The sequence below is a fragment of the Mytilus edulis genome, chromosome 6 (genome assembly GCF_963676685.1).
Source record: "Mytilus edulis chromosome 6, xbMytEdul2.2, whole genome shotgun sequence".
In the NCBI taxonomy this organism is placed as follows: domain Eukaryota; kingdom Metazoa; phylum Mollusca; class Bivalvia; order Mytilida; family Mytilidae; genus Mytilus; species Mytilus edulis.
The window spans coordinates 28,222,930-28,236,603 of NC_092349.1; the positions used below are offsets into that span (position 1 = coordinate 28,222,930).

Genomic DNA, 13,674 nt, shown 5'->3' on the forward strand with positions numbered 1-13,674 from the left:
ATGTATGATTATGTCAGGAGATTATAAAACGTAGAGGTGTTTTTTAACGTGTTTATGCCGAGAAAAGAGAATGCCGGATGACTAAAATGAAAGTGTTTGTTCTCATATAATACTTTTTAATTCAAATGAAAAATGATGACAATTTCTCATCTATTCACGTTTTGATCGAACCACTTCAACCTCAAATATTGCTGCTAAAGTTTTTACATTTAGGCTTCTAGTATTAAATACTATTGTATTCATTGTAGTTTACAGGCGTGTTTTTTTTTTTATTTAAAAGAATAAATTAATATCTATAAATAAATTGGACTGAACAGACAACACTAATTATTTTGCATTTGCATGTAACGCAGTTAAGAACAATAAAAGATTGGATTTTTTTTTAAATTAGCGCGCATGCAACGCACTCCAAAAAAGTAGAATTTACCTCTATTGAAACATGTATGTCTGGTGTATGTATATCACTCGTTCCATCTACAATATACGGAAATGACACGGCCGGGTATTGTAAAGCTATTGAGGGACTTTTAATGTCAAATTCATATCCCTGGGCGAAGACATTACCAGTTTGGAAAACACCGTGTGTACACTGACTTATAAAAGTGTTTTGGTCTTTCATGCTGTCTAGTCAGAGAATAAAAGTTTGAGCAATTTTTGTAGGCTATAAATGAAAAAAAGAAGACCGTCAAAAACTTTAACACGGAAAATGAGCTTTGCAAACGTGTCTCATTAATTCCGATCTAAAAAAGTTACTATAAAGATAGAGAAATAGATATTTTAAAAAGTCTTAATAAATTTCAGTTAATGATCACAAATCTAATCCATATCCGATTTCAATTACTGCGTAATTCTAAAATACGGGACTTTTTTTTGGCAGAAATTATAATTATCTTTTTTAATTTTTTTTTTATCTGCTATGGCTCTTTATACTTGCTTCGCTGGACATCATTTCTCTGCTGTACATGTATATCACAGCTAGCGAATGAGTCTAAACGTCCGTACAATATAAAGTAATATTTCTTTCCTTCACTTTGTTTTCTTAATTTATAAGCGTTGTCTATTTTTATCTGACAAGCCCACCAATACATGGACTTTGCATTAGTATAGAAATATCGCTATAGTGTTCAATCATGGTCTTAGTGCAGTTTCGTGAGCTTAGTGCACCAAGGCGGCCTCGATGGTTTTTAGAGGTACCGGAAAATCCGTGGTCCACAATTGCAACACCGTCCTTTTCATGATCAGTTTGTTAAATTGTACTATCATGGACTATCATACTAATAGTTTACTAGTCTCCGTTAAGTTGTAATTGTTAATAATGTTATTATTTTATTTTTACGCTGTCTTAATTTGTAAATAGTTATTTGGTATAATATAGTGTCTTTGGGCAGGATATTGTTTGTTTATTTATACATTTGTAGTACTAGTGTATGAATAGTTTTGATTGCAATCATATTTATAATTCATTATTAAAAAAAATAAACTTTGTGGACCTTATGTCATCAAAGTCACAATGCCAAGACAGGTGATTGGATAAATCTGATAGATTGTTACGCTTACATTAAACTGATGTCCAATCGAATGCCAGCTGTCAGTAAAATTACCTGTTAGTAAAAACAAATTGCAAGCGTGTATATTAAAGCTAGAGACTTATTTGTATATTCGATATTTAAAAAATTAGTTAGATAATCACTATTCGTTTTCCCTTTTTCATGACAATTTCAATAACTGTTTTACACTTTCTTATTCAACAGAAAGGTATTTAAATATTAGCACACCACATGTAACGGAATTTTACAAGCATTTTATAAAGAGACTTGTGTTTTCCAGAACGGCCTATTCTCAATAGTTCACAGAACTCTGACAACAGTTAGATCATACAAGTTTCATCTACCATGTGCATAAAATACACTACCAAATTATGTTTGTAAATTGTAAAAGATTAAGAATATTTTTACATCTGTACTAAATAATCTTCTGAAATAAAATAAAACATATTTCTCTCTGTCTGAATGAAATCCTAAGCACATTTTCATACTATTCTTTATCTTTTTTTGCAAAAGACGAATAATTTTCCTTAAACTGTAAATTATTAAACAGACAGACTAACTTTAAAGGACAAAATACAAGCGTTGTACTACCATCCCAGTGGTGTAGCCAGGGTTGAAACGATGTGGATGCAAAAGTGACGTCGAGCGAAGCGAGACGAAACATTTTATGCAGATATTTTATTTTTTTGGACATTTTCCCTGTATGCATGTGTACTCCCCTAGACTAAATGTTTGTTAAATTTCAAAATATCCACCAATATATATTTTCTATTTCCATCAGAATTTTATTGTTTTCTAGAAACTACCATTATTCAATTCAGATATATTTGATGTAAAAGTTTCACATCCAATACTATATTCGACCATTTAAAATCAGACCCATTACAGTGGTATTTCTGTATATATAACTCCGGAATATAGGAACCGAAGTGAACCTCCTTTCACGGAATTTGAGCCTCCCAATGGGATTTTTGATTACTTATCTCGAAGCTTGCAGGGGACATGGAAATACCGAACGTCCGTCTGTCCGGTCTAGTTAGCACTGTTATGTGTACAATTTATGCCAGATTTTTGTGAAACTGATATTATCAGCAATATCTTTGACACTTGCGAAAAGAGTCCCGATGAAATAATTTTAACCAATTACAACCCTTGGAAATATAAATTATAATGGAAATCCCATTGTTTTTGTTTTGAAGCTCTTATTTCTCTCGAGATATAAATAAAAAAAATACAGAAAAAAGTGTATCTTGGATAGATACACAAACAAAACAGTATACATCTTTTACGCAGTCTAGCCTAGCCGGAGAATAAAAGTTTTGGCAATTTGTGTAGAATCTTAAAATGTAATAAATAAGTATATGCACGATGAAAGGAAAACTTTTGGTGCGTCGATAAAAAATTTCATAGAGGCATGTGATATTTGTAAAAATTTCAAGTCTTTCAATAACAACCATTTGAAGAATATGTTCAAATATATGTAAAATAATAAGAAAACTTTCATATATACAAATGCAGTCTGTTTATAAATACTGTAGATTTGTATTTGTTCATCGATTGAATGCATAATGTCCAGTGACAAATATTTCATGTATTCGTACATTGAACAAATTAACATCTTTTAGAATACAATTGATTGGTTATCTAAGGTAAATAATTTGCGTTAGAATAGGTGAAACTTAGCCAGAAGGTTACCTCTAAAAGAAAGAAATATAAAAGAAAAGTAGAGATATTTTTTATTCTGTATTTTACTCATGCATGGACTTGAGCACTTTTTACAGTCAAAATAACAGTTTTAACACCGACAGCAGGAATCACAAGCACCGCTGGTTCCATAGATGTCTTCAGCGAATTTTTATATATAACTGACAATGTTCGGTTTATATCAGACTCTTACATTGAGGGGAACAAATACCATGGATGTCTTGTCTTTTTTTAATACATTAAGATATAAAACGTGTATCTCATATCAAGCCTCATTTAAAGAACAGTATATATAATTTAATGTGTCAAGGAAATATTTGGATCAGAGAAATATTTGGTGGAGGAGACAGAGGACACAGAGAGAGACTTATATCGGGGTATTTGGTCTCATGTTATTCATGTCAAAATGTGATAGGAGGAAACGTTTCCCCTTCGATTTGTATATTTTCCATAATGATATTAGTTGGAGATTTAATCCAATCCAAACAAATAATTGTTTTTTTTTTATCCCGCATCTTTTTATATTAAACCATTTTAACTAAAAATAATAATTGAAATAACTTTCTGAAATAAAACCCTAACATATATATCAGACGCTTAACAAAACGATATACCATACGATGGATGAAACGCTAAACGATATCACATACCATACGATAAACGAAACGCTAAACGCTTAACCATACCATGAACCATACGACAAATAAAACGCTTAACGATACCATGAACCATACGATATACAATACCTAAACGGTGCCATTAACCATACGATGAACGCACGGTGAACGAACGCTGACCGAACGTTGTACGGACGCTGTACGAATGATGTACGAACGATGACCGAACTCTATACGGACGATTCATGAACGCTGTACGTACGATTCCCGAACGTAAAAAAGTGTTAACTTTTACGTTACAGGGACTGTACACTGAAAATCATTTAAGGCAAGGAGCTAGCATAGAAATAATATTGTATCTGAATCTTGGCATATGTAAACTGTGGTTTTTAATGTCGAACATTAAGGACACCTGGTAGTATAATTAAGTTGGGAGTAACGCTGAAAAGTCAGTTGTGTGTTTGTAGGCGCTTGCGCTTAAAGTAGACATGATTATACAGGTTGACCATTATATGTCGTTATATTAAATTTCCTTTTTTTTTAATTATCACATGAAGAAGCCTGGGTCACTTCCTATTTGTTATACAATACATTCATCTTAGATATCAGACTTAAAGGTGTTTACGCCAGATGCGCGTCTCGTCTACGAAATACTTATCAGTGACATTCGAGTTAAAAGGTTAAAAGGCCAAATAAAGTGATATACTGATAGTCCACAAATTTTTAACATATCTAATCTAGCTAAGCTAATATTTTATACGGCAAGCCAATCCGATTTTTTTTGAATTTGAACTTATCATAACCGTTTAATGTAAATGCGATCGTTCACAAACAAAGTGTATAGTGTCGATTAGCGCCGTGCAATACTTTTTCCAATACAAAAGCCTATTTACTAAAGTAAAAAACGAAAAAAGAGGAATAAAAAAAAATTGCATGCTAAACCTTTAACTAACCATTTGTAATCAACTGTGCTCAAGAAGGTCTACGAATACGATGCATAACTGTTCCTGTTTTTTTTTTAAATATGTTACACAACTTCATCTTCACATTTTAAATCCGTTGTTTGTAGGGACAAGTTATACAAATTTTATAAAAAATATTTCGTGATGTTATTGAAACAAACCAAGTTGATCACGTATACCCTTGAAAATACTTAAAAGCTCATAATTATTCCTTTGATTTAGATCTATTTTCGATACTTTTAGTAACAACTCAACCATTGCGAGTTTTCCTCTTCTAAAAGCTTTGTGCAAAACAGTGTTGCAATCCTGGTGTCATACCACCAATTAAAATTCCCATCTGTTCAACCAGAATGTACTGTTTTCACAGCTTTCTAATTATTTTACCTTAAGTTTAACTTCATAGAAACCAGGTATATCCCGAATCGTACATTTTTCATCTTTCTACATGCCAATTTTCAACAGATGTTTAAAATCATATAAAAAAGAAAAGGTCTTCCGAATAGAGGTACCACTAAAAATAACCCCTGGTTTTCTGGAAATCTTAAATTAGTACACTATGGAGTGCATTAATCCTCAATTTTGAATGCAAACTCATAAACAAATCAATTTTAGCTCAAAATGGTCTTGTTATATTTCTCTTCACCAAAAGTTACATTTCTGCCAATTTGTTGGTAAGTTTAAGTAAACATCAAATGCACTATGTTTTGTCCGAGTAGGCCTACTTTCACATACGTTCTAAATTTGATGTAGTAATTGGTGGTACATTTGTATGACACCTAAAGAGACAAAAAAGTTGAATAGAAATCTTTTATTTTCCTTTATTCTTAATCCTTAGTCAATTTGTAGTTAAAAACAGCTGAGCATTATTTGACTTATATTAAAAATTTCACAGCTCAATTTAAACTGACTGTAATGTATGACTTTGATAGAAAATACTTGAAAATTTCATTTTGGGCTACAGGAACATAAACTTTCAATATCAAGATCATTGTTTACTGATTTTTTTCTTGTTTGTTCTACTTCTTTAAAGACTTTCAACAGTTTTTGCAATGAATTTAGTAAAAAATCCAAGGAATTGAAGCGTCAAAAAATATTGACCCCCCTTTTTTTCATCTGGTGTCAGTAAAGTACTACAAATTGACCAAAAGTGCAGTCATGGCCATTTAACTGTGTTTATTTACATCAGTTAATAAAATTTAAGATATAAAAATTTCATTTGGAATAATAAATGGTACTTTTGTGAGTTTCTGCAGTGCTTACATTAGGCTATGCTATCTGCCAAGTACATACATGTAGTATGACGCAATGATATAAGGGGTAAGTTAAATTACTTCATTAAATCTGCAAGACAAAATTTGTTTGGGGGTAGTAAACAACCTATGTTTCAATGTTTAACACCACAGAATAACTTTCTGTGCATTTATAACATTATTTAGGACATTTTTCATATAAACGCATATAGTCAGGATGGGAAAAGCTAAAAATAGCACAAAATCAAGTTTTAGGGTCTAAATTTGCAATATGTGACATTTGCCCCCAAAAAGATTGAAATGTGGCTACTATTATCTCAAATGATCAGTTAAGACAACAACAAAAAAATTGTTTTCTGATTTTGATGTTTCACCGCATGTTGCTTAAAGGTGTCATACCACTAATTAAAAGTCCCTATCTGTTCAACCAGATGTTACAGTTTTACAGCTTTCTAAATATTTTACCCTAAGTTTAACTTCATATATATCAGGTATATCCTGAATCGTACATGTATCAGTTTTCTACATGCCAATTTTCAACATATGTTTAAAATCATATAAAAAAGAAAAGGTCTTCCGAATAGAGGTACCACTAAAAATAACCCCTGTTTTTTTGGAAATCTTAAATTAGTATACTATGGAGTGCATTAATCCTCAATTTTGAATGAAAACTCATAAACAAGTAAGTTTTAGCTCAAAATGGTCTTAATATATTTCTCTTTCACCAAAAGTTTCATTTCTGCCAATTTGTTGGTCAGTAAACAATGACATCAAATGCACTATTTTTTATCCGAGAAGGCCTATTTCCCTAATTTTGAGGGAGTAATTGTTGGTATGACACCGTCTGCAATATAAACATTGGACTGTGCGCAATACTCACACAAAGGTGTAAAAATGCGATATCTTTACATATGTGCTGTTTTGCTGTCATGATCAATTAGTAGGTAGGGAACAGATATATAAACTATTTGTGTACATGGTAGGAACATTCCTTCTTACAAGCGTTAGTAACATAGGTATGGCACTACTCAAACACAGGTGTAAACATGCACTATCTTTACATAAAACAGAATTTTATGAACTGTGTAATTTGTTTTTCAAGTAATACTACAACTACTGTCATCGATGATTCCTATGTTTAGACTTTATTCAAATTAGTAGTGGTTGTATATACATGTATTCATGAATGATAAATACTTGTTTCGATTTACCTGCGTAATTGGATTACAGATACACTAAAGCTAAGAAAACGAATCCTAATTAATAATTTTTTTTTCATTCCTATAAAGACTCAACGATTTGGGTATAATTATGTTTGGCATGTCGAACATTTTAGATACTTATGTCTTTTTACTCATGTTACTCTGATGATTAAAGTATTTTGCAGTGATGTTTATATATTAATAAGCATCATTATGTTTACATTGATTATATCTACAGTTATCGAGGTTTCCCGTTTTCAGACTTTATTCAAGTATTTGCTGTATATACATACATTCATGATTAAGACATTTTAATTTCAATATATCTGTGCAATTGGAATATAAAATAAAATTGAACTAAGAAAATGAATCTTGATGGATTATTTATCTTTGATTCCTATAAATCGTTATCAAAGGTACCAGGTTTATAATTTAATACGCCAGACGCGCATTTCTTCTACATAAGACTCATCAGTGACAATCGGATCTAAATAGTTATAAAGCCAAACAAGTACAAAGTTGAAGAGCATTGAGGACCCAAAAATCGACAAATGTTGTGCCAAATACGGCTAAAATCTCAATGATTTAGGTATGAGTATGTCTTGTCGTAGTTCTTATCATATATTTGATGTGTTTCCCTCAGTTTTAGTCTATCAACCGGATTTGTTTTGTTCTCAATCGATTTATGAATTTCGAACAGCTGTATACTACGGTTGCCTTTATTTATTTGGCATTTAGAATATTTGGATAGCAACACTTTTTGCACTCTAAAGATTAAAGTATATTGCATAAATATGTATAAAAGTTATGAGCAACATGATGCTGACATTGATTTCGATGAATGATTCAACAAATTTGACAATAATGTATAAAACGTCAACTCGTACCTTGTTTTCTTTATTAGGATCTATATCTGCTCTTTCTAATAACACCTTAACTATGTTGAGATTTTCAAATCTAACAGCTGAATGTAAGGGAGTATTCCCGAACTGGAAAAAAAAGTTTACATGATCAAAGACTCAACAAAAGGTAAAGTAAAACGATGTCATACAAATGATTCGAGTACAAAAAATAAAATTTCCAAACAATTATAGAAGTTAATGAATTTCAAACCGTTTTTGTTAATCGCAAACTGAATGTAGAGCCAAACTCAACAAACAAATACACGAAAAATATCATGATAAGTTACCTCACACTAATAGTGAAACCGTTGGTATCATTACGGACAGATTTCAAGAAAGAGGTCTCAGTGAAAGCAATCGAAATAAGATAAGATATAGTTAAATCAGTCAAAAATGCATAGCAGAAAAAGACAATCTACTTAGATATACGTCAATTGTTACGTAGTTGATAGTTGTTTCATTGGCCGTTATATCACATTTTCTTTTTTCATATATATCAGAATATGTGTAATTAAACATTATTTTTCGGTCTAACAAATAGCCAGCAATATAATGGTAATTTGTATCACACTCACACTACAACAGTTGGGCTGTTGTTTATTTACATCAGTTAATAAAATTTAAGATATAAAAATTTCATTTGGAATAATAAATGGTACTTTTGTGAGTTTCTGCAGTGCTTACATTAGGCTATGCTATCTGCCAAGTACATACATGTAGTATGACGCAATGATATAAGGGGTAAGTTAAATTACTTCATTAAATCTGCAAGACAAAATTTGTTTGGGGGTAGTAAACAACTTATGTTTCAATGTTTAACACCACAGAATAACTTTCTGTGCATTTATAACATTATTTAGGACATTTTTCATATAAACGCATATAGTCAGGATGGGAAAAGCTAAAAATAGCACAAAATCAAGTTTTAGGGTCTAAATTTGCAATATGTGACATTTGCCCCCAAAAAGATTGAAATGTGGCTACTATTATCTCAAATGATCAGTTAAGACAACAAAAAAAAAATTGTTTTCTGATTTTGATGTTTCACCGCATGTTGCTTAAAGGTGTCATACCACTAATTAAAAGTCCCTATCTGTTCAACCAGATTTTACAGTTTTACAGCTTTCTAAATATTTTACCTTAAGTTTAACTTCATATATATCAGGTATATCCTGAATCGTACATGTATCAGCTTTCTACATGCCAATTTTCAACATATGTTTAAAATCATATAAAAAAGAAAAGGTCTTCCGAATAGAGGTACCACTAAAAATAACCCCTGTTTTTTTGGAAATCTTAAATTAGTATACTATGGAGTGCATTAATCCTCAATTTTGAATGAAAACTCATAAACAAGTAAGTTTTAGCTCAAAATGGTCTTAATATATTTCTCTTTCACCAAAAGTTTCATTTCTGCCAATTTGTTGGTCAGTAAACAATGACATCAAATGCACTATTTTTTTATCCGAGAAGGCCTATTTCCCTAATTTTGAGGGAGTAATTGTTGGTATGACACCGTCTGCAATATAAACATTGGACTGTGCGCAATACTCACACAAAGGTGTAAAAATGCGATATCTTTACATATGTGCTGTTTTGCTGTCATGATCAATTAGTAGGTAGGGAACAGATATATAAACTATTTGTGTACATGGTAGGAACATTCCTTCTTACAAGCGTTAGTAACATAGGTATGGCACTACTCAAACACAGGTGTAAACATGCACTATCTTTACATAAAACAGAATTTTATGAACTGTGTAATTTGTTTTTCAAGTAATACTACAACTACTGTCATCGATGATTCCTATGTTTAGACTTTATTCAAATTAGTAGTGGTTGTATATACATGTATTCATGAATGATAAATACTTGTTTCGATTTACCTGCGTAATTGGATTACAGATACACTAAAGCTAAGAAAACGAATCCTAATTAATATTTTTTTTTTCATTCCTATAAAGACTCAACGATTTGGGTATAATTATGTTCGGCATGTCGAACATTTTAGATACTTATGTCTTTTTACTCATGTTACTCTGATGATTAAAGTATTTTGCAGTGATGTTTATATATTTAATAAGCATCATTATGTTTACATTGATTATATCTACAGTTATCGAGGTTTCCCGTTTTCAGACTTTATTCAAGTATGTGCTGTATATACATACATTCATGATTAAGACATTTTAATTTCAATATATCTGTGCAATTGGAATATAAAATAAAATTGAACTAAGAAAATGAATCTTGATGGATTATTTATCTTTGATTCCTATAAATCGTTATCAAAGGTACCAGGTTTATAATTTAATACGCCAGACGCGCATTTCTTCTACATAAGACTCATCAGTGACAATCGGATCTAAATAGTTATAAAGCCAAACAAGTACAAAGTTGAAGAGCATTGAGGACCCAAAAATCGACAAATGTTGTGCCAAATACGGCTAAAATCTCAATGATTTAGGTATGAGTATGTCTTGTCGTAGTTCTTATCATATATTTGATGTGTTTCCCTCAGTTTTAGTCTATCAACCGGATTTGTTTTGTTCTCAATCGATTTATGAATTTCGAACAGCTGTATACTACGGTTGCCTTTATTTATTTGGCATTTAGAATATTTGGATAGCAACACTTTTTGCACTCTAAAGATTAAAGTATATTGTATAAATATGTATAAAAGTTATGAGCAACATGATGCTGACATTGATTTCGATGAATGATTCAACAAATTTGACAATAATGTATAAAACGTCAACTCGTACCTTGTTTTCTTTATTAGGATCTATATCTGCTCTTTCTAATAACACCTTAACTATGCTGAGATTTTCAAATCTAACAGCTGAATGTAAGGGAGTATTCCCGAACTGGAAAAAAAAGTTTACATGATCAAAGACTCAACAAAAGGTAAAGTAAAACGATGTCATACAAATGATTCGAGTACAAAAAATAAAATTTCCAAACAATTATAGAAGTTAATGAATTTCAAACCGTTTTTGTTAATCGCAAACTGAATGTAGAGCCAAACTCAACAAACAAATACACGAAAAATATCATGATAAGTTACCTCACACTAATAGTGAAACTGTTGGTATCATTACGGACAGATTTCAAGAAAGAGGTCTCAGTGAAAGCAATCGAAATAAGATAAGATATAGTTAAATCAGTCAAAATTGCAGAGCAGAAAAAGACAATCTACTTAGATATATGTCAATTGTTACGTAGTTGATAGTTGTCTCATTGGCCGTTATATCACATTTTCTTTTTTCATATATATCAGAATATGTGTAATTAAACATTATTTTTCGGTCTAACAAATAGCCAGCAATATAATGGTAATTTGTATCACACTCACACTACAACAGTTGGGCAGATAACAAAGAAGGGTCCCAGTCGAGTCAATCGCCTCACATCAACGACATTTGTAACGTAGTGGAAAGTAGTATGATTGGCAATCATATTATATCTTATATTCATCAAGATAAGACTGTTTACTTAAACATCATTTTGATTTTCATGAAACAACTGTGCGTTAAAACTGAAATTTCTGTAGACATAAACAGTGCGCGGGTGTTTACTTTCGAGTTAATTTAACTGTAAACCCCAAGTACTGTTGACTAATAAAGTGTTTCGATATATTTATTGTCTGAAGCGCATGTTACTTTTTATTAACACACTGATTGCAGAGCAACCACGAAATGTTTCGATAAATCTCCAATCCCGCGTTACCGATAAAAGGCACTCTTCAATGTCACTTGTTTCCCACTGCTATGATATATATATATATATATATATGTATGTTTTTATACGTCTGTATGATAATACGATCATTTAAAGCTTTTCATTTTAGTATGGTTATACTCCCTTGCACAGAGCTGTCTAAGGTGGATTCATCAACATAGTTCAATTTTTATTAGAAAGAGCAGATATTGATTCAAATAAAACTGGCAAGGTATATATATATACAAGTCTAAATTAAAAACTACGTTCAAACCTATAATTGCATTGGATAAAAACGGAAATTTTTATACGTCTGCATGCAAAACAAATTTAGTTGTAGAAGAGCACAAACAACATTTTCCAAAAGACCAAAAAAGTGAAAAAAGTATATTTAAACAAAACACGTTTGACTAACAGGTCGAACAACTGATGTTGTTTAACCCTGCTGACCGCCATTGGCGATTGCCAAATAAAATTGATCGCAAGACGTAACAAAATGGATCTTAATATAAATTTAATATTTAACAGTAAACAATAAACTTGTGGCCAAGAGGTTATACCACAAGCATGAGGTGTCAATACTGTTATGTACACAAGATCCGGATTTCGACAATAAATGTCTCTTTAGTGATGTTAGGGATCGGAACGGTAAATATATATATATTTACAATATATATTTACAATATAACTGGTTTTTTTTTAGATCATGACAAATGAACAGTTACAACTAGCAAAGACGTCAATACACAACAAGTTCCCGATACAGTATGATTTAAGTAAATTATAAATACGAGAGACACATGACGCTACACAAAGGTCATGCTTACGAGTGAAGCCTCTAGATCAAGCAGAATTAAGAAAACCACAAAGCTAAAACCACTATGCTCGTTAGATATATACATAGTCACGTCAGAACCATAAGGGACTTAATAGTAAGAATACAAATAAAATTAAAACGGCAGAAGTAATACAATGATACACAACTTCAGCACCTGAAACCATCCTGTATGATTTGTCAGGTTGGCATTAAATAAATGCCTGTAAGATCGGGATACGTTTACATGAACCTTTTGACAATATGGCTCATTAACGTTTTGCTGAGACACCAAAAACATTTTAAAAAGTCTGAAAATCGTATTTGTTAAGCAATTCATACGCTATACGCGGGTAAATATGATATATCTGTTCCAATTGCCCAAATCAAAACAAGGAGAGAGATATCCTTGTCCTGTGCAGTTTATTTCAAACGTTCATGCTTTTTTGTATGTCTTAAATTTTTACACTTTAAGCTGTAAAATAAACTCAGAGGCATTGACATTCTTAACATATAAGTAAAGGCATGTTTAGCAAGCTAGTATTGAACTTTGAACATGAATGACTTATTAGATTATAGTAACTGTAGTTTTATCTTTACAGTCTACAATAGGACTGACATATTATATATTTGTAAATGCCAAAACACATAGGTTATTCCACTAGTATTAAACTGAGAAGCACTCTATTCCTTAAATGCTTAAACTTTGTAAATATAGATAAGAAAAGTTGAAAGATCCATGATTTGCTTCAAGGCTTCATAATTATATTCATTGAATGTCCTTTTATATTTAATTTTTCTCATAATTATACATTTTCAAACCAGATTTTTTAGTTAAAGTAAAGGTATTTTCCCCCCAAAAAGAAAACTCTAAAACAGCAAAACTTCCGTCTTTTTCTTTATTTTTTATTTCCATGATTATTGTCTTAGGTACTTCGGATAAAAAAGACTTATAT

At 31.2% G+C, this 13,674-nt stretch overlaps 1 protein-coding gene across 1 annotated transcript in view; it reads right to left on the reverse strand.

Annotated features, from left to right (window-relative positions):
- Window positions 1–13,674, reverse strand: part of LOC139526326 (putative ankyrin repeat protein RBE_0317) — a 34,060-nt gene that overhangs the window by 15,316 nt on the left and 5,070 nt on the right. Inside the window, exons 5-6 of the mRNA XM_071321458.1 lie at window positions 10,950–11,051; window positions 8,170–8,271 (exon numbers count right to left, since the gene is read on the reverse strand). Of these exons, the coding sequence (XP_071177559.1) occupies window positions 8,170–8,271; window positions 10,950–11,051 (204 nt within the window). The remainder of the gene's footprint in view (window positions 1–8,169; window positions 8,272–10,949; window positions 11,052–13,674) is intronic.